The sequence below is a fragment of the Podarcis tiliguerta genome, assembly GCF_965153285.1.
Source record: "Podarcis tiliguerta genome assembly, chromosome: 3".
Taxonomy (NCBI): Eukaryota; Metazoa; Chordata; class Lepidosauria; order Squamata; family Lacertidae; genus Podarcis; species Podarcis tiliguerta.
Genome location: NC_139536.1, coordinates 15,049,323 through 15,070,904, shown reverse-complemented (window position 1 = coordinate 15,070,904; position 21,582 = coordinate 15,049,323). Strand labels below are relative to the sequence as shown.

Genomic DNA, 21,582 nt, shown 5'->3' with positions numbered 1-21,582 from the left:
CCCCGCGCACGGCGACCAGGGCGCCGGTTACCATGGCGACAGTAGCGGCGCGCGCGCGCAGAGGGCGCCCGCAATCACATGTTCCGCCCCGACTTCCGTTGGCCGTCCGCCGTCCGCGAGAAAACGGGTAGCGGCCGTTTATGGTTCAAGCCCCGCTCCCCTCACCCGGCAGTGCCTACTGCGGCAGTGGCACTTTCACGTCGCCTACTTCCCCCCCGACCCGCTCCCTTTCCCCCCTTTTCAACCGCCGCTGGTCGGGTAGGGAATCCAAGATGGCGGACCGGCGGGCGCCGGGCCGAGGCTGCGCGGTGACGTTAGCGCGCCAGCTCCGCCCGAACCCGGAAGTGCGTCTCCCGCTGTGGGCTGAGCGGCGGCGGGGCGGCTCTGCGGATAGCGGGTCTCCCCGTCCCTCAGCCGCGCCTGCGGTGAGCGGCCATGGCGGCGGCTGCCGAGCTGCAAGGGAAGTACCAGAAGCTGGCTCAGGAGTATTCCAAGGTATTGGGCCGCGCCGCCGCCCCTCGACGCGGAGGCCTCCTCGCGGGGCTACCTCGTAGCGACGCCCCCGCCCCAGGTCCCTTCATACTGAGGGGACCCTCGCAAGGGTACGGGAGCCCCGCAGGGTCAGTTTTCGCGGACCCCGCTCGCCTCCGCCCTGGCTCAGCCAGGACTGAGGCAGGGTCCGCCGCTTCCTCCTCCCTGCCTCAGTCCTGTTGCAGCCGGGCAGAGACGGGCGCGGAATGACAGGTCTCTCCTCCCGTGGGAAGTGCTGGGCTACCTCGGGCAAGCAGAGATGTTTCTTTGGGGGTGAAGGACCAAGGCTCAGTTGCAGCGCACATGCTTGGCGTGCAGAAGGCTTCAGTCCTTCGCAGTTCCAGGTGGTTGTTTTAATTAACGGAAGCTGCTCGTATTTGAGAGCTCCTGCACATTGTAGCAGACGGTACTGGGCTAGATGGGAAAATAGTATGGCAGGTTGCTATTATTATTATTATTGAATTTATATACCGCCCTATACCCAGAGTTCTCAGGGCAGTTCACAGAGCAAAATCAAAATATAGTATAAAACCACAAGATATAAAATCAAAATAAAAGCAACCCAGTAACCGCCTCCAACCCCCCCCCCATTTTAAAAGGGCGTAAGAGGTTCCTGAGTGTGTACAGTGGATGCGCGGTTTGCGAACGTGATCCGTGCGGGAGGCACATTTGTAACCCACAGCACCGTGTCTGTGCATGGCGAGTTGCAATTCGGTACTTCTGTGCATGCGCAAAGCGCGATTTAGCGCTTCTGCGCATGCCTGGCTGTCAAAACCCGGAAGTAACCTGTTCTGGTACTTCTGGGTTTCAGCGCATCCGTAACCCGAAAAAACACAACCTGAAGCGTCTGTAACCGGAGGTATACTATACCTGCAAATCGGCATGGTGCGGGGAGCCAGGGGTCATCAGTTAAAAGTTCCTGGATCAAATCCAGCCTGTTGGTACTTGCCCATCCCAATGTCTAACCCAGGGCAGAAGGGAGAGTGTAGGGGGGGTGGCAGATACACATACCTTCCCCCCTTTTTTCAGAGATGAGGATATGGCTGTCAATAGCCACTAGCCAGAAAAGCTTACATTTTGTCTTCACTGTTGGAGGAGAGTATGTTTCTCAAAAGCAGGTGCTGAAAATCGCAACTGAGCAGAGCACCGTTGCACTCAGGTCCTACCTGTGGATTTTCCATAAGCTTCTGGTAGGCCACTGTGAGAATAGGATGCTGAATTAGATGGGCGCCTAAGATCTTTGCATTCCTTGCAGGGGGGCAGCTAGATGCTGAATAAAGAGTATACTTTCTGCACAGCTGCTTTCTTGCATTCACTGTGATGGTGGCTGTTCTTTTCTGTTTTGCGTACTTAGGGAATATTAATGCAGGAGCTGTCCATACTAGCCCTTAGTGCTGATACAGTGCTGGGGCTGTTGCCTTTTACAAAGCAGTTGCTTGTCCTGCAAAAAAACAACAACAAAGTGATTACTGTATCCTTAGGCACTTTCATATGCACGGGTCTGCTCAGCTAGCCCTTGTATATTAAAAATATCAATAAAAAGCATTTTAAAAGCTTAGTAGCATCTTAAAATCTAACTAGCTTTTATGGTGTAAATTTTCATTGACTGAAGTGTTAAAAAGTCTTATTTGTGATACTAACACTTCTTACAGGGTTGATGCTGAAGCTCTTCAATGTGACAATCTCCCTCTTATAATATGACCAATGACTTCTAATTCTGACACCAACATTTGTGTGTTAATTCCACAGCAGCAAGTCTACACTATCGGTACACTACATTCTTTCATAGTTCAGTTTCTCAGGAGATGCACACATACACATATGAATATTTGTTTTGAGATACTTCCTGCTACCAGTCTCTCTTGGTAGTGATACAGATTCTCTGTCATGAGGAAGTATATATACTTCCTTAGTGCTAGTTTTGAAGTGCCATCTGTTTTTCCTGTCTTTTCAACATCTTCTGCTATTAATATTGAGACAGAGTGTCCCCTGCACACAGGGCTAACTTGAAGTTGCTTCTTTGCACTTAAGAATAATAGTCTCTTATTATTATAGTGATGCCCTCCTTGGTAGTGAGAGTTACCAGCTATAGATAACGTGGATCTCTTGATTCTCCTGTCCACATACAACTTTTTCTTTTTTCTTTTTAACATTGCTGCTGATTTATTGCTATCCTTCATATTTTTCGTCTTTAGTGTTGGTGAGATGTTCAGTCAGACTTCCCTTTTTCTCCCTACTTCCCTAGCACATCTGATTCATTCCTTAAGGCAGAGCTCTCCAAACTTTCCATGTTGGTGACACTTTTTAGACATGCATCATTTCGCGATGCAGTAATTCAGTTTTGCTAGCAAACCGGAGGTTAAACTAACCCCTTCTTTCCAACCCCAGGAGGAGGGCAAGGAATGTTCACATTACACACCTACATATCGACACAGTTTGGAAAGCGCTGCCTTAAGGCAGCTGAGAGGAAGAGATAATGGCAGTGATTCTAACAGTGCCTAATGAAAAAAGACAGAGCTCAGGTTTGCCTGAATCAAGACCCTCTATCCTGAGTACTATACCTAACTACTAGGTACATGAGACTACTATGGCCATTCAGTGATAGATAACATGGGTTAGAAGAGTTTGCTTTCACCCCCAAAGGCATGGTCTCCCAAGATGGATGCCAACAGAAGAGATGAACCTGTTTGGAGCAAAACATACGCTGGTAATCCTATAGATCAGGTTCGTTCAACTTCCAGGAGTCTGCAATCTACTCCCAGTATTAAAAAAAACTGGCTGTGATCTACCCATTGTCATAGTCAGGAATAATTGTTGAGCTTTTTTAAGGTGAGGACTGACCTAACTTGTTGAGCTTTTTTTTGGGATCAATAAGTAGATCGTGATCGACCTGTTGGACATGCCTGCTATACATAAAGAAGCACCACTATGTGTTGTAGTGTGGAAATAAGAAACAAAACAGTTAATGGCTTAAAAATGTGTATTTTGCATGCCACGTCAGTTGGGAAAGTAATTTGTCGTTTAAATGCCTTGTTCACCAGTGTCATTAATATTTTATCAAAATAAGCACTAAAATTCATTTTCCTAGTCGTGTAAATATGCACACAAAGGAACACCGGCTATCAAATGCACTCCCATTCTGAAAAGCTTGAAGTGCGATTTGGACTCTTTCAGCCACCATCCCCCAAAGAGAAAATGTTTGATTTTTTTGAAGAGTAAGGACAGCCTGTTTTAATGTTTGGTATGATTTTTAAAACTGTAATTTAAATGAAACATTGCAAGTGTCGTGTACTGCTGCTGTTGAATGTTTCCTACATCAGCTTCGTTAACGAGTAACTCCTGAATGTCTGCTGAGGAACGCTGTGTGTTGATGGGCATTCTAGGGACATTTTCTAGTTTTCGGGTCAGCGCCTTGTGTGTCAACGCTCAGGCCTGCTGCATTTTGGGATAGTTGCATGTGAACTTAGAACACAGCCCACACAACATTCCCCTGCACCTTCATATTGAAGAGAAAGACCAGTTGCAGCAGGCAATATATTTTTCAGGGAGCCATACTTATTACTGCCCATCTAATTGGGGATTTGGAACCATTGATAGGCAACTGAAGTGACCGATTCCAAGTCAGATCACCAGTCGGTCCAGCTCAGTTTTGTCTACCCTCACTGCTAAAGGCTCTTCACGGTTTCAGGCAGAGAAACCTGGGGATGTCAGGGGTTGAACTTAGGACCTTCTGCAGCAGAGCATGTGTTCTGCTACTGAGATGGAGACCTTCCCTGGTAAATAGTTTGCAGATCATTCTGTGGTGGTGTCACTTCTGAGTCCAATAGACCCGCAAAGCTCCTGATTCTTCTACTTCAAAAATCACTGGGCTACTGAAACACACTGTGAACCAATGCCATCAAATTCTCCATGGAGCCAATATCTCCAGACCTTTTGTAGCTAAAAGTACTTTAGCAACCACAATCAGATTTGCACTGGAAGTTCTCTGTTTTCAGCTTGGCAATGCCCTTCGTATCTTGAAAAAATTAGGTGGCTAAATTGACTTGCTCAAGTCTAAAATTTAATTTAGATTCTATATTATGAGCTTACAAATAACGTTTATGCTTTTTCTGTGGTCCTCTGAGTGTGCTGCTTTTTTTGCTAGAGAAAGGCAAGATTTTGCAGGTGGCTAATGATCAGCTCGATGCAACCTCATTGCTTCATCACTGAGTTAATGATTTCTCATTGTCTCTCTTTTGCAGCTTCGAGCTCAGAACCATGTACTGAAAAAGGGTGTGGTGGATGAGCAAGCAAATTCAGCATCACTGAAGGTATGCTTTTCAAACAATAAAGTGAAAATGAGCTTGATTCTGACATTTACTGCTTGCTTACATGACACAGTTCTGTGCAGATCTGCCTTGTTTGTACAGGGTTGGCACTAGCTCCATGTCATGCATACATTCAAGGCCCAGGCTGTTTTTTTTTGACATATAAGGTGTCAAACATGAAGAACACACACCACAGCATGTATTGATAGAATCTTACAGAGATCTGTTGCTGCTGCTTCTGCAGAAGACGCCTCTCTGCTGGCAAGTGAGGGTGAGGCCAATGAAAGCCAGCCTTCTGTTTTCCACCACTCCTGCTACTGGAGAGAGGACCACTAGCTGTCAGCTGCAGAGGGAGGGGCAGAATCTCACATCTGCTTTCCAGGACTGTTACCAACATAACTCTTAACTGACAGCACCCAAGGGACTTGCCAAATTCTGTTCTTCAAGATTGCTTCGAGAATCATCATATTTTGTCTGGGTGGTACTCACTGAAGTAGTTCCATTAGTGCAAGGACCTTTGGCTGTGCACCAGAAATTCCTGCCTCTCCTCTTTATCTGTGCCCTAAATCTGTTCTGGGGGTCTCCCCAAACCTGCAGAACAGATTTGGGGAGATCGTGCCAGGAGTGGAAGTTGTGCAAATGGGAGCCCTTGCACTAATGGAATTGCTTTGTTGGAGATCGCTCTTTGTTATGATTGTCTACCAAATTACTGTAACTGGCTTGTGCAATGGTAATGTTTTTAGCTTCCTTGAAAGTACCCTTGGAAAGGCCAGTATCAATCCAATAAGTATATGAATAAGGAACGAAATGAATTCAATCCTCATAGTTCCTCATTTCTTCATTTCTCTTGCTGCTATAAGGGTGGATAAATAATTCGCCACCTGGTTTTCATAAAGTGGTATACTTTTCTCCCTCTCTGAAGCTGTGCAAGAAAGCTGCACAGAAGGGCTGGGGAAAAAATTGACATTTGCCTACCTCTCCTGCAGTACTGCCAGCCTGGTAAAATGTGTTTATATGGTACAGCCAGAATCAACATGCTTACCTAAAAGATTTCTTTTACAGTGGTGCCTCGCAAGACAGAATTAATTCGTTCTGCGAGTTTTTTCGTCTTGTGAATTTTTTCGTCTTGCGAAGCACGGTTTCCCATAGGAAATGCATTGATGGTTTTAAGAAAAAGGCACAAGACGTTTTCGTCTTGCGAAGCAAGCCCATAGGGAAATTCGTCTTGCGAAGCAACTCAAAAAACAAAAAACTCTTTCGTCTTGCGAGGCATTCGTCTTGCAAGGTACCACTGTATTTTGAATAGCAGATTAACAGGGTTGGGAAACTCTCAGGAGCAAGCATAGGAACTTAGAAACATAGAAATTTCCTTTATACTTTGTCAGGCCATTAGTCCATCTAGCTCAATATTGTCTACACTGAGTGGCAGTGGCTTTCCAGAGTTTCAGATGGGAGCTTTCCCCAACTTTACATGAGGACACCAAGAATTTGAACCTTGGACCTTCTGCATGCAAGGCAGATGCCCTACCTCGGAGTTGCTTAAAATAGCAACCCGAGGTTGCTTAAAATAGATGCTACTAGTTAATAACTCAAATGCCTTTATTTCTCTTTTAAACTAGTCTTATGCTGGGTTTTCATTTCAGAATTTCAGTCTTTTATTCCAGAATTGCTAAGGAAAATAGCATCTGCTATGCCTCTCCCAACCCATAACACAGTGTGTGATCTCTTCCCTGTATACGGTCTACAGATTTATATGGAAAGAGTAAATAAGAATTTGCTTTTACTGTTGTTGGTGCAGTAGGGTAGTTAAAGCACAGAAAGGAATTGATTAGCATTTAAAGATCTCATAGATCCCCTTGTAGCTCTTCCTGGGGGGTGGAGAAAGTGCACTGTGGATTGGATGCTCTGTAAAGACAGGGTACGGGAAGTGTCCTTTCTTTAAAAAATTAGGACAGCTTCCTGCTTTGTAAAAAAGAAAGAAAAAGAAAATCTTGTTGGAATCTATTGTGATAAAACTGCTTCTCCCAAACGTAGGAACAACTGAAAATGAAGGACCAGTCGCTTAGAAAGCTGCAGCAGGAAATGGACAGTCTGACCTTTCGAAACCAACAGCTGGCAAAGAGGGTAGAGCTGCTTCAGGATGAACTTGTCCTAAGTGAATCTAAAGGCAAGAAGAACAAGGTGGGTACCTAGCTGAATCAACCTGTGCAAGTATTTTTGTGAAGCAGCATTTCCCAACCTTCTGTTGGCTGAGATATTTACCCCCTTGAAGTAGCAGGCTTTCTTCTTGGATCCGAAAATAAATTTCTTCATGAGCTTTTGTTTGGGTTAGGGAGCACGGCTGGCTCTGTGACATGGCAGAATTGCCCACTCCAGCAGTTGGAGGGCTAGTTTGAAGGAGGGCAAGGCAGGGGAATGACTCATGCAGAGGGGCAATGGGGAACCTCTTCTCTGAATGTGTTCTGTTGACTCATATAAGTCTGTATTTATTGAGGCTAGAGAAAGCACCATTGCTCATACTGTAAATATGGGTAGGATTGCTTTGTGAATATATCCGTTTCTTTTGGTGCACCAGGCTGAAGTGGCTGGTCCAAGGTCACCTAGGAAGTGTTTCTTGAAAGCAGGCTTTCCCAGACAAAGAGTTGACAAGTAATCAGGTGGCAACAGCTGATGCTGCTCCTCACTACCATTACCCTTTTCTCCCTTATCGTCTTGAGGCCAGAAGGAGAAGGAGGATAAGCAAGTGAGCTGCCATGGTCAGATTCAAGGGATTCTGAACATTGGGCTCCCTGATGAAATTTAGGCCTCAGCAGGTGCCTCTGTTGTCTTCCCTGTTTGGCATTCCCGGTTACTGCTTGGTCTTCTCTGCTCTTCCTGTTAGATACTGATAATGCGATCTTAATGCATATTTACTCTGAAGGGAGCCCCACTATGCTCTTTGGGTATTGCTCCAAGGTAATTGTGCATTAGGTTGCTGTCTAAGAGGTTTCTTTCCAGCTGTATTATCTGATTCCCCCCCCCCCCCTTCTCTCTCTGTCACTATTTTAGTATTTGATGTGTCCTAAAATGGACTTCGTCCATGGAGTTTTCTTGGCGGGGATACTGGAGTGGCTTGCCAGTTCCTGCTCCAGGTGGATCACGTTTAGTCAAACTCTCCACTATGACCTGTCCATCTTGGGTGGCCCTGCACGGCACAGCTTATAGCTTCTTGGAGTTATTTAAGCCCCTTCGCCACGACAAGGCAGTGATCCATGAAGGAGTGTCTTGTGGAAGACAGGCGTGCCTGGCGTGTTCTAGTCCATGGGGTCACAAAGAGTTGGACACGGCTAAATGACTAAACAACAACAACAAAAATGGACTGGTTATTTATTACAATTATACCATGCCCGTCCTCTGAGGAACCCTGAGTACCATATTATGCTTGATTCTCAGGCACTTATCTGGGCAGTGCCCAAGACTGGACCCCCTTAGCTTGAGCAACTAAACTGCATAATGTGCCTTCTTGCCATTTGATGCAATCTCTGAAAGCAGATGTTGCCAGATTAGTTGAAGCCAGTTCGTCGCTCGTTTCCTGCTTCTCATTAAATCGTTATGACTAGCACATTTTATAGAACCCGTGGTGCAGGATCCTCAATAAAAGCAAGAGGAGGAAGCAAGCCAAGCATTGCCCGCATTCTCTCCGTTATACAATTGAGGAAGTGAGAAATTGCACAAAATTATGGCCTTCTGGGCAGACAGCAAAATAGATAAAGGGAAAGCTGGGAGAGTGGGGTTCCCTCAGAGGTTGTTGATGTGCAACCATAGAGAACTGGAACTGGGAGCTCTGGGTTCATGAGTCCATGTTGCTCACTGCTCCCGCGAAACTGTGGCCCTCCAGATGTTGCTGAACTACAACTCCCAACTTTGGCCATGCTTGCTGGGGCTGCTGGGAGCTGTAGTCCAGCAACATCTGGAGGCTCTCCATACCTAGCCTAACCTATTCAGGGAAGAGCTAGTGTCAATGACGGTGGAGCTGAGCTACTGATCAGGAAGTCCCAAGTTGAAAACTCGCACTCTACTCCATTCTATAGTAACTCTAAAGAAATCCCATGTATGAAAACCGTAAGCCGTTCCAATATTTTGCTGTACTAACTATCCACAGGAGCTATGATTATGGAGTAGTCTTTAAGTACATTCAGTAAGCAGGAATGCTTTTGCTTTCTCTTAGAAGACCGGCGAACCCGCATCCCAGTTAAGCCAAGAACAGAAAAACGTATTTGATGAAGACCTTCAGAAGAAAATAGAAGAGAACGAGCGGCTGCATATTCAGGTGTGTAATTTGGTAGTACACAGTATATTCTACGGCTATTTAAATTCCATGGCAACTTGTGCAGGAGGGGGTGCCATTGTGATGCCCATGTGCCCACAGAGGCCTTCTCTGGCACTCACAGGAGTCCCTCCCCTGCCCCCTGCCTAAAATTAGGCATGAAAGAAACATATTGTAGCAAATAAAAAAGGTTGCATTGTGGACTTGGCTATGGTGTTTGTGTAAGTGTGTGTGTTGCCCACAACAGTTTATCCAGTTTGGAAAAGGTGTCCACCAAAAAAGGTTAGCAACCCCGGGTGTCTTTTAGGTAAGATTGGCCAATTTGTTCAGTGACTCTGCTGTGTTTTGAAATACTTTGGTTTGTGCCCATGAACTTTGGTAGTCCACAAGGAGCAGTGCTCTCTAGAAATGTATAACTTCTAAGAAACATTAAGCAACAGAATGACCCATCTGCCTTGTGCCAGTTCTGCATTTTGGAACTTTGTTTCTCACAGTGTCCTGACTTGACTGTTTCAAGATGCCCGGCTTTCTTTGAATCCAAAAAAATGCCGAATTTGTACTAAGTGAATGCAAGACATCATAGAATCAGAACAAATCCAGTATCCTCCAACTTAGGGGTGAGAAATCTGAGGCCCAGAGGCTATGTATGGATCTCCAAGCCTCTCTGCCTGGCCCCCTGGACTCCCCAGGCCACCCTCCTCCCTGACTCTGCTTTACACCCACCTCCAGCACTTTTGCACGCTCTTGAACTCTGACAGTGACTCTTGCTTGCCTGGGTGGAGAACAGAGAGAGAGGAGCGTGTGTAGAAACTAGCCTACTGTACCAAGGTGAAAATTTACATTCATTGCTCTGCCCACTTTTGGCTGAGGTCCTGCTCAGAAGAGAATGTAACCCTCTGGCTGAAAAAAGATTCCACGCTTCTGATCTAGTCCAAGCCCATTGTGCTTCCCCTGGGGGGGGAGACACCTTGCCCCGGTCATCAACTCTCTCTCTCCTCTGGAGTCATAAAACATTTCTCTGTTGCTTTGGAGGGTAGGGATGAGATGCAGGAAAGACTGTGGGGCTATTTTGCCGTTTTATTTCACTAACAAAAATTATACACTGCTTTATTGTAAAAACAAAAAGCAAAAACCTCTAAGCATTTTACCAGCATATGTTTTGTCCCCATTTCTCTTTCCCTCTCGCCCTTTCCCAAGTAGTTTCTCGACTCAGAGACCAGAGGGAGCAGAGACAAAAGGCGCACATATGGAATAGTCTCTTCGTTTTTTTGTGTCTTTTTTGAGCAAAAGCAGCTCAAGTGAGCAGAGGGAAGCAGTAGCAGTAGCTGAATCCTCTGTTTCTCCTTCCCAGGGAAAAGCTTGAGATGAGTGCCAGAGTCTGCTGTCTGCTGCTGGCTATTCCTTGTAGAAACGAAATGTTGGCTTGAGGGCAGGGAGGCTCACTGGTAAAACTAGTTGCTGACAAGTGGCATGTATAACATGTGGCTTTCACTGCATTAATAAGTCGTTTGCCCTAAATGCATCTGTTGGTGTCTCTGCTGTTTGGATAATGCATCGATTGATCTGTGGCTGGCTGGTCTCCTGTCTTCTGGAGAGAGGCTCGGGCTACATCATCTTTCAGTTTTTCTTCGCTGACCAGCCTTTGCTGTACACATAGCTTAATGGTAGAGCACCTGCTTTGAATGCAAAAGGTCCCGGGTTCAGGTTGGAGAGCCCCTGCCAGTCACAAAACACAATTCTAAGCTAGGTGGATCAATAGTCTGACTCTGTAAGGCAGCTTCCGTTCCTATGTAATCTGCAGTGGCCGTGACCCCTTCACCTGGCATAGGTCCCTGTCTTCCTGACTAGACACATTTACTAGCCGTGCTACCTCTCCTTTCTCATCAATGCTCTAGTGATAACCAAAATACCTCCAAATGTAATGCTCAGAAAGCATTACATTAAGCTTTCTCCATTTACACACCAGCTTCTTGCATTCTTTCTCATTTCCAGACTCTGGTCAAATTGTTTCTGCAGTATTTTTTTCCTTAGTTGCTCCTTTTTCAGCTTAAAGCTGTCAGATAACTCTTCTCTTGCTGCTGTACATAAAGTTATTTTTGTGTACAGTGGTACCTCGCAAGACGAATGCCTCGCAAGACAAAAAACTCACAAGACGAAAGAGTTTTTCGTTCTCTGAGTTGCTTCGCAAGACGGATTTCCCTATGGGCTTGCTTCGCAAGACGAAACGTCTTGCGCCTTTTTTTTTTAAACCGCCAATGCATTCCTATGGGAAACCGTCAATACACAGTGGTGCTTCGCAAGACGAAAAAACTCGCAGAACGAATTAATTTCGTCTTGCGAGGCACCACTGTAAATGTGTATTTGCACTTAAATGCATTAGGAACTCTTAAAGTAAAAAAAATGGGCATGGCTATTGCTCCCTCCATCTCAGCACCTCATTGTTTAAATTTACTGAATGTCCATTTTTGAGAGGTATACCCCCATTTTTTCCTTTATAACAACCCTGTGCTGTAAGGCTGTGAGGTAGTGTCTGGCCCAGAAAGCTTCATGGTTGAGCCGAATTTGGACCTGGCTCTTCCCGTTATATGTCCAGTACCACGTGGACACACTCTTTACATTAAACATTTCTTAATTTTAGTTTTTTGCTGAATGTGGTTTGTTTCTCCTCTTCAGCACTGGTTCTAATAATTGCTGGTATTTCAAACTTCTTCATAATTTTTTTTTTAAAAATCTACTTTTCCTGTCTGCAGGAGAGCTAATTCAGAAGCAAAGCTTCTCCGTGTTTTCAGTGTATGTGCCTGTCCAGCGTCCAAAGACAGACAAGGCTAGAGATTTTGGTAGTTGTGGAGGAAGTACTCAAATGTTATACTTGTTGGGGGGTGGGGGTGGAACAGGGGGGGAAATTAATGATAAAGGTTTTTTTTTAAAAAAACCAATAAGGTGAGAAACCAGATATTTATTTAAGTTGTGTGAATTTTCAGCATCTGTGTTTGAAGGATTCAGTATTGGGTCATGTCAGCATTAGATAATCTGTGATTAGGAGCTCCTTTGATTTTTACAAAAGTGGGAATAAGCAGCAGGGGTGTAGTGGTAGAATCTGAGCACAAATGCCCTGCATCACATCTAGTTTGGCCCTCTCTTGTTTTTTCCTCAGTTCAAGAGCCAAAGTACCAGTATAGTAGAAGTGTACCACTTTGGCAAAGTAAGAGTTTTCGGCCTATGACGTTCCTGGAAACAATGGTGCCAGAAATTACTTATGAGCTGCAGTCCTAGGGGCATGTGCTTGTTCCAGTGTAGCCTTGGATCTGAGCTGCCAGCCCTCCCCTGGGTGATGCTCTGTGATGTCAGACTCTCCCTTCTTGTTTCAGTTCTTTGAAGCCAATGAGAAACACAATCTTTTGGAAACTGAGCTGAGGAGCAAGCTGGAGGTCTTGGAGATGGAGGCAGCGCAGCACCAAGCCGTGGTGGATGGCCTCACTCGGAAGTACATGGACACAATAGAGAAATTGCAAAGCGATAAAGCCAAGTTAGAAGTAAGTATCAAAGCTGTGTGTCCCCCTGTCCCAGATCTCAGACCACCAAGGCGTATCCATCTCATATGTTGTTGGCCTCTTTGGGACTGGGAAAATTCTTCCTTTTTCAATCAATGTTTTATTTGCAGGTTGAGTGACTGTTTTAATTATACTCGTGTTCTTACATTCTTTTACCTGATGTAACTACTCATTTTTGGTTTGATTGTTCTTGTTGTCATTCAACAGTGATTTATCTGCTCTTTGGTGCAGAACTGTGGTTCATAAATGCTTAAAGTAATAAGACATACTCAAAATCTCTGTGTGGAGTTGGTTGTGCAAATAGCTATTGACAGCTCTGTTCTCCCTACTTACCTTTAGATCAAATCTCAAACGCTAGAGAGAGAAGCCAAGGACTGCAGGGTTCGAACAGAAGAATGGTAATGCTCTTGACCTCTTTAAAAAATAAAGACATGATCAGGAATTCCATTTTATTGAGACATATAGTGTTGTAAAACAATTATTGCTTTCTGGTCATCTTAGCATGGGCATGGGCATAAGGAGCAACGTTATATGGAGTCAGACCAGTTCTCGTGTGTTATTAATTAAGGTACCCTATAGGTCCAGGGTAGGGACGCGGGTGGTGTTGTGGTCTAAACCACAGAGCCTAGGGCTTGCCGATCGGAAGGTCGGCGGTTCGAATCCCTGCAACGGGGTGAGCTCCCGTTGCTCGGTCCCAGCTCCTGCCAACCTAGCAGTTTGAAAGCACATCAAAGTGCAAGTAGATAAATAGGTACTGCTCCGGCGGGAAGGTAAATGGCGTTTCCGTGCGCTGCTCTGATTTCACCAGAAGCGGCTTAGTCATTCTGGCCACATGACCCAGAAAAACTGTTTGCGGACAAACGTCGGCTCCCTTGGCCAGTAAAGCGAGATGAGCGCTGCAACCCCAGAGTCGTTTGTGACTGGACTTAACTGTCAGGGGTCCTTTACTTTTTTTTTAATAGGTCCAGGGTGGGGAAATCTTTGCCTGCCAGGGGGTCCAGTTTGGCCCATCAGGATTTTTCCCATACTCACCTGCCCATCATCAGCTGACATAACTGGTGAAACGTCATGGGAAATGTATGCATTTGGTTTTTTCAGCTTCAAGTGAGCACCCCAAAACCCAATAGTTAATATTGTTGCCTTATTTTTATCACCCAGCCAGCAGCAGTTAAGGCACCTTCATGCGGACTTGAGCAGCAGATTGGGGGAGTCCTTGAACATCATCAGTGAAAAAGTTCCTTTCAATGATACCAGTAGGTACTGCATGGATTACCTTTGTTGTGTGCTAAAAAGAAACCATAGAAAACTGAAAAGCTGAGATTTCACCATCCCAATCCATCAAAAATAATTGAACTTAGTTTTGCTCAGTCAGCAAGCAGACTTTGGCTGGCATTATGTTTGATAAGGCACACAGGGCTGCCGCTGAAAATGGCAGTGCTGTGTTAAATTTCCATCTCAGTTTCTGTAGTGTGTAGTACAACTCAACCAATGCATGGATGCAGTTACACAAATTTTCTGCCTATGCCAACAAATAAGGAACAGGGGTAGTGAAACGTACGCAGTAATTGCACCAAGACAGGTACAGGTACCTGTTAAGTGGTGGGCAGGGCAAGGCGACAGATAGCTGCCCTGTGCTCCTAGTAACAGATTGTCTCTCTCATGCACAGTCTTCTGGGAATGCCATAACATTCTACATACAATCACATGAGGGATGATGCAGTGAAAATTGCTGTTAGGGCACAGTAGCTGGGGGTAATCAAACAATTGCTGGCCACAGAATGAGCCACTGAATGGTGCTTGTCTCTCTTCTTTATTATTCCTTCATTAACATTAAAAGTAAAGGCTTGTTCCTGTCCCCCTCCCATGCCAAGAGATGCAGAGCCAGGTAGCACATCAGAGAAAAGTCCTGATCCGCTTGTTTATCCTCTGCGGCTTGCTTGAATAGCTGAAACCATCCATTGCAGGGGCTTTTTGTACTTAAGACTCATCCACTTTCTACATACCCTCTAATGACACAGGCCGGCAACCCATGGTCTTCCCTATACTTCCCAGCTTTGTGTTAGCCACTGCTTTGTTGTATTCCTGTTTACGAGAGCATATAAATGAGTGGGAGAGGCTGGAGACATCCCAGAGAGAGGTAGACTCTCTGCTATGAATGTGTATGAATGAGAGAGGAAAGAAAAAGGGTTGTTCCTGCCAACATTGGCTTTTGCAGGCCCCAATCGCTTTTCTCAAGGGAATGCAGTCTCCGTTCCCATAATAGTTGCCTGCCCTTGCCCTTAGGGTCAGGAATGCTCTTGTAAACTGGCTGTTGTGCTCTAAGTTCAGATTGTTAATGGCACCTAGATAGGTATTTACTGTAGATGCTCCTCTTATCCCGGTAGACAGTTCCTAAGCTTTGGTGGTTGGTTTTTTTTAAGGCTAGCTGGTTGGGAATTAAGCAAGTTGTGGGGTTTAGGTTTAATTGTCTTTTATTCCCCCAATTTAGCTTTGACGTGGCTGGGCGTTTTATAAGTTGTCTTGAATTTATGGTTACCACCTGAGCATCCAGAAACTTAATTAGCTTACGGTGACAAGGTGTGTGGCAAATGTTGCAAGTCTGCCAAGCGGAACTACTGAAATAGATGCTTGTCTTATGGATTAATGCCTACCATTAATTTAGGTGTCTCATTTCCATTGCTTACTAAGAAATCCATGTGCCTAATATAAATGGCTTTGTGCACTGTATTTGCTAAAAAAACCTGTAAATTAGGAAGTTCTCAATTCAAAATTCAGTTCTTTGTGGCCTTAAGGTGGCCTTAAACATCTCTTCCGTTTATTTATACGGATATTCCTGGCCTACCTGGTATTTGAGACAGAAAGGTGGGTTATAGTTTTAACAATATCATGCTACTATATTGTTGAAAAAGAACTTTAGAAATCCTAAGGTGATTGGGGTTGAAATGTGTTATTCCGTAATGACATATGCACCTGCCAATATCCTATTCATTTATTTGAATTTTTAGCCTTTACTAGCTCTAGGAGTCAGATGTTCAGCTTGAAAAAGATGCTTCTCTGTTCTTGAATGGCTTAACAGTCTAAGTCAATGCAGGAGGATCGGAGAGAGAAAATAATTGTTGTAATACTTTGATTCTTTTCGTAGGGTCTAGCCAGTATAATGCTTTGAATGTGCCATTACACAGTAGAAGACGACAGGTGAGTAATAAACCTAAATTATTAACCTAAAAAGTTTGCAACATCTTTGGCTCAAGGCTTTGGGACGGTGCAGAGCAAATAATAGAACCATAGAACTGTAAAGCTGGGATGCTGGTTCTCTCTTAGCTATGGGTGGAAAAAAGTAAGAAGCAAAGTGGGAGGAGGAACATTTTAATATCCAATGCATTTCAGACCTCTCAGGCACCTCATCAGGGACTGAAGTTTAGTCTTTTGTTATACTGGCTTCAATTTCCTCATGCTGTGGAAGATTATACAAGAGATTAAACTTCTGTATTTGGAACTCCTTGATGAAGAACCTGGGAGATCTGAAACTTGTTGGATATTAAGCATTTCCCCCCAAAGTCCTTTGCTTCTTGCCCACCCCATTTGCCTGGGGTTTCCCATCTTGCCAGATCTTGGTTAATGCCTCCCAAGTAATGATGGCTGCAAAAGGGGATTTAGGTAAAAGCTGTGTAAGATCGTCTGTTAGTGGCAACTTGACATAAGAGTCAAAAGAGCAGCCACCTGTTTTCAGAGGTAGAACGGGCTCTCCCAGAATTCTGCTCCTTGGAGATGGCAAAAAGTCATTTGTCTCTGTCCCACCCACCAAGACTGAAAAAGAGCTTGGCATTAGTGCTGTAGATGAGGGACAGAAGTACAGCACTGCTCCAACTCTCCAGGTTGAGATTTTAATACGGTAAAACTTGCTGCTGTCCAAGTCTTTGCACGTGGTCTTCTAAACAATTAAGATGATAGAAGGATGCCTAGTAGAATACTATTTGTGAAGTATATTGGCTTTCATTCCCACCACAAAATGCATTCTGGTTTTGTTGCTGAAAAATGAATGAGAAGCACCCGGCCTGGTGGAACACTCTCTCACAAGAGACTAGGGCCCTGCGGGTTTGACATCTTTCCGCAGGGCCTGCAAGACAGAGCTGTTCCGCCAGGTCTTTGATCGGGGTTCAGTCTGATTCTTTTCTTTCTGTATAATAACAAGCATTCAAGAGGCCTCCTAGCCCGCTCACAGGTTCTTTATAAGACCAGTGGTAACAGTTGGCCCTGGAGAATATTAACCACTCTCAATTTTACCCATGGACTGCCATCTGTCCATATTTTAATTGCTCTGAACTAATTTTAAGAAGTATTTTAACTAATTGATTGCCTGTTCTTATGTTCTTAGTATACTGTCTTAGTTTCATGATGTTAGCCCCTCTGAGCCTGGCTCCGGCCAGGGAGGGCAGGGTACAAAGAAAAAATTATTATTATTATCATCAAGATTGTGCCCTGATACAATTAGATCACAGTGCTATTATTCTGCTTCTCCAACAGAAGAGCCTTTGCAGCAGGGAGGAGGTCTGTCATATTTGAATCTTCTGTTTGTTCAGTTAGGAGCAGTTCTGGGAAAGGCCTTTTGTAAAAGAGATTGCTCTTCATCAAAATAAGAGTGAGCTGCATCCCTGCTCTTTGTACCTTGCAGTTGAAGCTGCGTGACCTTGCTGGCCAAGCGCTGGCCTTTGTTCAAGACCTGGTGACGGCCCTTCTGAATTTCCATACCTACACAGAACAGCGAGTCCAGATTTTCCCTGTCGATTCTGCCACAGATACAATATCGCCGTTAAATCAGAAGGTAAGCTGGCTTGGGGTGAGCTTTACGTAAAGAGATTAAAGTGGACATACGATAAGCACACTATGTGCCAGCTTGCTGCATTTTTCTACAGCGGACGGAATGTAGCTGTTAAAACAATCTCCTTTTTTATTTGTGCAAAATTGTACAGAATTGGGTGAAAGTTTCTCTCCACACATTTCTGCCAAGGTAACATTATGGGCTGTTTTGTATGCAAAGGATTCCAGGTTCAATCCCTGGCACCTCCAGCTGAAAGAGCAGTTCTCTCTCTGTCCAAGATGCTGGAAAACCAGTTGAAGAAAAAAAAATAAAAATAATAATTCCCAGATTCTTTAAAAAAAACACCAAATTTGTTATGTGATGTTGGGCCGTAATGTTCTGAGCTTTTGCTGCTGCATTGCTTTTATATGTATTATGTTTCTGTTTTGAAAATATTTAACAGTAAGGTGCCTTAGGGAACCCTGTAGTGATGAAGCTGTGGGTTATAATTAAATAGTCACAGGATATGGTTTTGTAAATGAGATAAAATAAATCTTAACTTCCCTTGGCCAAAATGCCTGCACAGAGTTTTGCTTCAGGGTTTCTGAATGTTCCCTTTCTCTTACTTTCTCCCCCTCCCAGTCACCATAAAAGGTAAAGGGACCCCGGACCATTAGGTCCAGTCGTGGCCGACTCTGGGGTTGTGGCGCTCATCTCGCTTTATTGGCTGAGGGAGCCGGCGTACAGCTTCTGGGTCATGTGGCCAGCATGACTAAGCCGCTTCTGGCAAACCAGAGCAGCGCATGGAAATGCTGTTTACCTTCCCGCTGGAGTGGTACCTATTTATCTACTTGCACTTTGACATGCTTTCGAACTGCTAGATTGGCAGGAGCAGGGACCGAGCAATGGGAGCTCACCCTGTCACGGGGATTCGAACCGCCAACCTTCTGATCGGCAAATCCTAGGCTCTGTGGTTTAACCCACAGCGCCACCTGCATCCCTCCCAGTCCCCATAGTCCAAAATAATCTGTCCCCCACACCCCTGGCATACAGCAGTTCAAAAGCAGTGCTGGTAATCTGTTTTAATGCCAAATAGTTCCCTGACTTCACAAGCAGTGCCTGCTGGAACCACTGACGGGTCTCTCTTGGTTCAGTTTTCGCAGTACCTTCATGAAAACGCATCCTACATTCGCCCCCTGGAAGAAGGAATGCTACACTTATTTGAGAGCATCACTGAGGACACTGTCACAGTTCTGGTAATATGGTTGTCTTTGTTGTCACATTCCATGCCTGAGACAGGTTGCTACTAAATACCTGAGAGACATTTTCTTCTTTTCTCTTCAAAGGAGACAACTGTGAAATTGAAATCCTTTTCTGATTACTTAGCATCTTATGTCTGCTTTCTCAGGAAGATTCTTCCTTATCAATTGAAAAGGTACTTTCCTCCTTTTTGATCCACACAATGGGAACTATAATTCAGTGTGCTGCTCATCACTTATGTTAAGAGTCTGAGAGCAGCATGGTAACATACCTCTGGTTCTTGAGAATGTTCGTAATGATGGTTGACAATGAATATTTCAAAGGTATCGGCGGGAGGTGGGGAGTTACTTTATCATAGCAACTGTCATTATCTATCTGAGAGGGCATTGCTTCCAGTGTTAGATCGCTTAATGTGACTCAGGATCTCTTGTGCAGTGTGTTATCGAATGGTCATACATTAATTACAATGGATCTACTTTATGACTAACACTGAATATCACTCAGAGTTTTAGCAGCTTTCGTATAAATGTCTCTCTCCCCCACGCATCTTGTTAGAGAGCCATCTTCATATTTATTTGTGTATATATATTTGGGCATTTTTACCTCACTCTTTAGGGACGTGGGTGGCACTGTGGGTTAAACCACACAGCCTAGGACTTGCCGATCAGAAGGTCGGCGGTTCAAATCCCCGCGATGGGGTGAGCTCCCGTTGCTCTGTTCCTGCTCCTGCCAACCTAGCAGTTTGAAAGCACATCAAAGTGCAAATAGATAAATAGGTATCTCTGTGGCAGGAAGGTAAACGGCGTTTCCGTGCGCTGCTCTGGTTTGCCAGAAGGAGCTTAGCCATGCTAACCACATGACCCGGAAGCTGTACGCCAGCTCCCTCGGCCAATAAAGCGAGATGAGCGCCGCAACCCCAGAGTCGGCCACGACTGGACCTAATGGTCAGGGGTCCCTTAACCTTTTATGGTGACTGGGAGGGGGAGAAAGTAAGAGAAAGGGAACAGAGAAAGGGTTAGGGGTCCCTTTACCTTTACCTCACTCTTTAACCCAAAAAAGTTGCAAGACTGACTTACAGAGATCAATAAGAAGACAGCCCCTATCCTCAGACTTACTATCAAAAATACATAGCACAAGAGGAAAATATTTTGGAAGGGAGAAGGAAAGAAACCTCAAGCACTAGTTCTTAGTTACAAAGTTCTTAAAATAATCAACTGCAGCAGAAAGTTTTTCAAAGAGAGACAGAAACAAAAGTTGTTGGTCTCTCAGCTGAGCCAATGGAATGGCCTTGTATTCTTCTCTTCCTCACCGACCTATAGCCTACAGTAATGGATGCTGCAAGGTGAAAGTGATGAAGGCGCCTGACAAAGTTAAAAGCAGAACTGTTTGCGAGTTTAGTAATTTTAACTGATTCTTTGTCTGCCTTTTAAATTTTATTTATAAACATATAACTCACCTTTCCAAGACAAAGCGCCAAAGGCAATGTACAATGCTAATAACACAGAACATCTAAAACCAATAAAATTGTAAAGGAAAGGAACGCAAACAGCAGCATTTCAACCAGTTGCTTAAATTTATGTATCATTGAAGCATTGATATGGGTTCCTTTTTGACATTTTGAACAAACCCTCATTAGCCACTTTTTCAGAAAAGTGCCCCACAATGTTTATCTCATCTTTTCTGAATATCGTGTATTATTTTTTTTAAAAAAACCAACCACTACCACCATAATACTCACTTTTAAAAACATAAATTCATATGTTCCTAGTTTGGAAGAAGAGTGTGAATCTTCTCTTTGCACAGCTGCGTTAAGAGCCAGGAACATGGAGCTGCAGAGAGACATGAAGAAGCTGACTGCAGTCTTTGAGAAGTTGCACACGTACATTAATCTTCTTGCCTTACCTAGTAAGTAGCAGCAGCAGACCAGGGCAGATGAAATACCGTACTGCAGGATCTAAAATTTCAAAATTTGGTGTGATAAGTACAGTGGTGCCCCACAAGACGAATGCCTCGCAAGACGGAAAACCCGCCAGACGAAAGGGTTTTCCGTTTTGGAGGTGCTTCGCAAAACAAATTTGCTATGGGCTTGCTTCGCAAGACGAAAATGTCTTGCGATTCCTGGGTTTTTTTCCCCCTCCCCCCTTTTCCCCAAGCCCCTAAGCCGCTTAACAGCTGTTCGCTAAGCCGCTTAACAGCTGATCGCTAAGCCGCTTAACAGCTGATCTAAGCCGCTTATCAGCTGATCTAAGCCGCTAATAGCCTTTTAGCAGCTAATCCGCTAATCCCTTAAGCCTTTAATAGCCGCTAATAGCCGCTAAACCGCTAATAGCGCTAATCAGCTAATGGGCTTGCTTCGCAGGACGAAAAAACCGCAAGACGAAGAGACTCGCGGAACAGATTCTTTTCGTCTTGCGAGGCACCACTGTATTGAATCTGGTGGGTGGGTGTTTCTGTTTTTGCCAGACCGACATCAAATTACATGCATGTCATTGCCTGCTTTTATTGTATGAAAGGATCTGGGGTATCTAGGGATTTGTAGGCCATGGTGAGCAGTTACCTTTTTGTCACTAGTATGACTCTAATATAAATACTTAAAAATTATGCTCCAGTGATCAATCCCCCGGTTGTGTACCTTTCCTGGGCTTTTCCAGATACAACAATGCTAGTATATATATATTTCTTTTGAACTGAACTTCCTTAAATTGTAGGTACAGTGTTTTTATATGTGTACTGAGGTTGGAATCAACTTGTATTTTACAGAAAGCGGACGAGAAACGGTTCAAGGGATTTTGTTGGAATACTCCATAATTTGATTATGGGTAGTAGTAG

General features: G+C 44.5%; 1 protein-coding gene and 1 long non-coding RNA gene across 4 annotated transcripts in view; one reads left to right on the top strand and one right to left on the bottom strand.

Annotated features, from left to right (window-relative positions):
- PPP1R21 (protein phosphatase 1 regulatory subunit 21) overlaps window positions 1-21,582 on the top strand; it is a 43,258-nt gene continuing 21,676 nt past the window's right edge. The window contains exons 1-12 of one of the 3 annotated variants that reach the window (XM_083432590.1): window positions 1-495; window positions 4,773-4,841; window positions 6,873-7,019; window positions 9,049-9,147; window positions 12,513-12,677; window positions 13,035-13,093; window positions 13,854-13,948; window positions 15,838-15,890; window positions 17,368-17,517; window positions 18,648-18,749; window positions 18,840-18,928; window positions 20,522-20,658. In XM_083432590.1, the coding sequence (XP_083288716.1) occupies window positions 436-495; window positions 4,773-4,841; window positions 6,873-7,019; window positions 9,049-9,147; window positions 12,513-12,677; window positions 13,035-13,093; window positions 13,854-13,948; window positions 15,838-15,890; window positions 17,368-17,517; window positions 18,648-18,749; window positions 18,840-18,928; window positions 20,522-20,658 (1,225 nt within the window). In that variant the 5' untranslated portion in view covers window positions 1-435. Of the gene's footprint in view, window positions 496-4,772; window positions 4,842-6,872; window positions 7,020-9,045; window positions 9,148-12,512; window positions 12,678-13,034; window positions 13,094-13,853; window positions 13,949-15,837; window positions 15,891-17,367; window positions 17,518-18,647; window positions 18,750-18,839; window positions 18,929-20,521; window positions 20,659-21,582 lie in introns of all 3 variants that reach the window. The other 2 variants (XM_083432589.1, XR_014509249.1) reach the window with 2 other exon arrangements.
- On the bottom strand, window positions 18,935-20,561 carry LOC310674031. The gene is made up of 4 exons (XR_014509335.1): window positions 20,480-20,561; window positions 20,210-20,245; window positions 19,791-20,114; window positions 18,935-19,356 (listed from the first exon to the last, which is right to left on the bottom strand). It is a non-coding gene; the product is annotated as an uncharacterized lncRNA (long non-coding RNA).